The following is a 3098-nucleotide window of genomic DNA, read 5'->3' as shown; positions in this document are numbered from 1 at the left end:
CCAGAAGGCAGAGGGACGAGCCCGGTCTCCCGTCAAGTCCCAGGTTCAATCATCCTTCCCCGCTTACGCCCCCCACTCCCCTGAAGGAGCAGGGGGGATGTCTGGCCCCGAGAGTTCGATCCCGCGCATCTTTCCCTGGCAAAGGGCAGCCCCGGAGCTCGCCGGCTTCGCCTTCCTCTAGGATGGGAGGTATCCTTCGGGCGAAGGATGGGTTGTTGCTTCGGAAACCGTGGAGCTTTTTTTTTTTTTAAGGGTGTGGCGGGGAATTATTTGTTGGGAAAAGTTGGAAGGGGAAAGGGGGGGGGGCATGATTAATGAACGCTTTCGGTTTGGGGCAACGGAGGGGACTTGCGAAAAGTTGCACATTTTCTCCGGCAACTTTTCTTAGGTTGCAGCGGGGTTGAACAAAAACCGTGACTCTTGGTAATTGTAAAAAAAAAAAAAACGAACGCGGATTAAGGCGCTGCTTTTCAGCATGGCCTCCGTAGGGACTAGAACCGCAATAACTTGCTGGCCCGTAGCGAATCCAGTCCTCCGAAAGGATACCGGCGGGGGTGGGAATCCCAGCGTTTTATCCAGTAGCAGCAATTCATGCCGATATGGTTTTGTATCCGTAGATGTTATAAAGGAAAGAACGTGTGGTGTAGTGGTTAGGGTAAGAGGGCGCAGGTTCAAGGCCATTCTTAGCCAGTAGAAGCTTGTTGGGCGGCTCTTGGCCAGTCACTGCCACTCTTAACCTGGCCTACCTCACAAGGTTGTTGGGGAAGTGGATTGGAAGAGGGAGTCCTGTAGACATTGGAGCTCCTGAGCAAAGGGAGAAAATGAATATATTACTGTTAGATCTAATAAACGAGCTTACCCCAAACAGAGGCCCTCAGGTATTTGGACTACAATGGCCATTATCCCCTGCTGCTCAGGGTGATGAGACATTGCTATTAAACCCCACTGGGTAAGGTTGCCCAAGGGGGAGACTCTGTCAGACACAGGCAGGTTGGCAAAACTTGCTGTAACATGTCAAAAGGAATCCAAGGACTGCTCTCTTTTTTTCCCCTTTTCTTTCTTTCTTTTTTTTTTTGCAGTCCAGGCTGTTTTGTGGTTTGACTCGAGGGGTGGCATTTGGGAAGGGGGAAATGATCTTGAGAAGCAGAAGTGCGCTGGCAGCATCCAGGAAGGCAGAGTCTGAGAAGAAAACATGATCTCTCTTCCTCATCCCAGTTTGGTTCAAACTCCTCTCCTCTTCCTCCTCCTCCTCCTCCCATTTTTTTCTGCTTTTTTTTTTTCAAGGGTGGCAAGACGTGAAAGAGAACAACTCCATTCCTAGGGCTGTTCCTACCCTTCCAAGTCCGCTGTGGCGTCTCAGCCTGGTTGCACGCGCGGAGACACTCACACCTTCTCTCCAGGCTCCCTTTCTCTGCCTTTCTGCTTGACCCAAGAAGATTGCTTTCGGAGGACTGGAACCAAGGATCCTTTTGAGACGGAGACAGCCCAGGGAGCACCGCAGGAGAACAGTCCCTGACAAGAGGTGGTGATGCTGGGGTGCTCTCTTTGGGGCTGTGCATCCCCTGCGCTAAGTGGGGAGAGGCGAGGAGCTGGGGGGCTGGAGCTGTTACTCCTGCTGGTCCTTTCAGGCTGGGTTTGGGCACAGCAGCCACAACCGCAAATTCTCCCTTGCCCTGCGCTATGTGAGTGCTTCGAGACAGACCGAACAGTGAAGTGCATCAACGACAACTTGACGGAGGTGCCGTCTGAGCTGCCGCCTTTTGTGCAGAGACTCTTCCTCACCCATAACAGCATCAGCAACCTCTCTTCTGCCTCCTTCCTCTCCGCCTCCCTCTCGGAGCTCACCCTCCTCGACCTGAGGGGTAACCAACTGGGCTGGGTGGGCGCGGAGACTTTTGCTGAGCTGCCCCACCTAAAGCAGTTGGACCTCAGCGACAATTTGCTCACTTGGCTCAGCCCCATGGCCCTGGGCAATACCAGCAGCCCCTTGGAAGAACTGTACCTGAGCAGTTTCCTCTACAACAACAGTTTTGTGGTCCTGGTGGCTGAGCTGCTCCAGACGGGCACACTTCTCAACTTGAAGCACTTGGACCTGTCTGATAACAATTTGATTTATCTGCCGGCCAGGATGTTCTCCGCACTGCCCAGTCTGGAGCACCTAGACATGCGTAATAACTCCCTGGTGAGTTTACGTAACGTGTTTCTGGGGAGCCTCCAACAGCTGCGCACCTTCAATCTCGGCAGCAACGGTTTCAAGACCCTGAGGAACGACACCCTCCAGCAGCTCCAGGGCCTCCCTTTGCTGTCCCTCAATCTCAGCGACAACCCCTGGGTTTGCGACTGCCACATTGAGGACTTGGTGAACTGGCTGAAGGAGAGCAAGCAGGTCGAGGCTAAAGGGTCCCTCGAGTGCTCCTATCCCCAGGAGTTGCAAGGACGCTCTTTGGTGAGCATCGATGTGTCCAAACTCGACTGCCCCCTTCTGATCGATGACCAGACCCCACTGCAGACTTCATATGTCTTCCTTGGGATAGTCTTGGCTCTCATTGGTGCCATTTTCCTCCTGGTTTTATATTTGAACCGAAAGGGGATCAAAAAGTGGATGTATAACATCAGGGATGCCTGTAGAGACCACATGGAGGGCTATCACTACAGGTACGAGATCAACACAGATCCCAGGCTAACAACCCACAACTCCAACTCAGATGTCTGAAGAAGTACTATGTGGAAATGGGCCTGATGCATAATAGCCCTGCATGAAATGTAGACTTTAACTCTTGCCCTTACCTGCTTCCTTTCCCCTTTTCACCTAGACATCAGAGACTTCACTTGTGCAGAGAATTATGCTTCCCTGCACAACATTCATATTATTGTTATTATGAACGTGGTGCATGGTGTTAGGCAGTCTGTGCCATTGCTACTTTCCAGCCTTTTTCCTTTGCAACTCGCTGCCAGCTTGTGGTTGGATATTTCTTAGCATCTAAACAGATAAGGAATGTTCCCTCTTTGTTTCTCCCTCTTGATATTTTCAAAGAGTGAGCATATATTAAAAAGTACCATTCAACAAAGACTGCCTCAACTTTTTTTGAGAGAGAAAC

At 51.4% G+C, this 3098-nt stretch overlaps 1 protein-coding gene across 1 annotated transcript; it reads left to right on the top strand.

Annotated features, from left to right (window-relative positions):
• Window positions 1–1528: 1528 nt before the first annotated feature.
• TPBG (trophoblast glycoprotein) lies at window positions 1529–2816 on the top strand. The gene has a single exon (XM_070954339.1). The coding sequence runs from the start codon at window positions 1529–1531 to the stop codon at window positions 2711–2713; it is 1185 nt and encodes a 394-aa protein (XP_070810440.1). The 3' UTR covers window positions 2714–2816.
• The last annotated feature ends 282 nt before the right edge of the window (window positions 2817–3098 follow it).

The sequence above is a fragment of the Pituophis catenifer genome, unplaced genomic scaffold (assembly GCF_029215685.1).
Source record: "Pituophis catenifer annectens isolate HBS135680 unplaced genomic scaffold, rPitCat1.0.hap2 SCAF_1, whole genome shotgun sequence".
NCBI classification, from domain to species: Eukaryota; Metazoa; Chordata; class Lepidosauria; order Squamata; family Colubridae; genus Pituophis; species Pituophis catenifer.
Note: the sequence above shows the minus strand (reverse complement) of the source record. Positions and strands in the feature narration are given on the sequence as shown.

Coding starts and splice junctions, on each gene's coding strand:
- TPBG (XM_070954339.1), top strand. CDS start 1,529: ATGCTGGGGTGCTCTCTTTGGGGCTGTGCATCCCCTGCGCTAAGTGGG.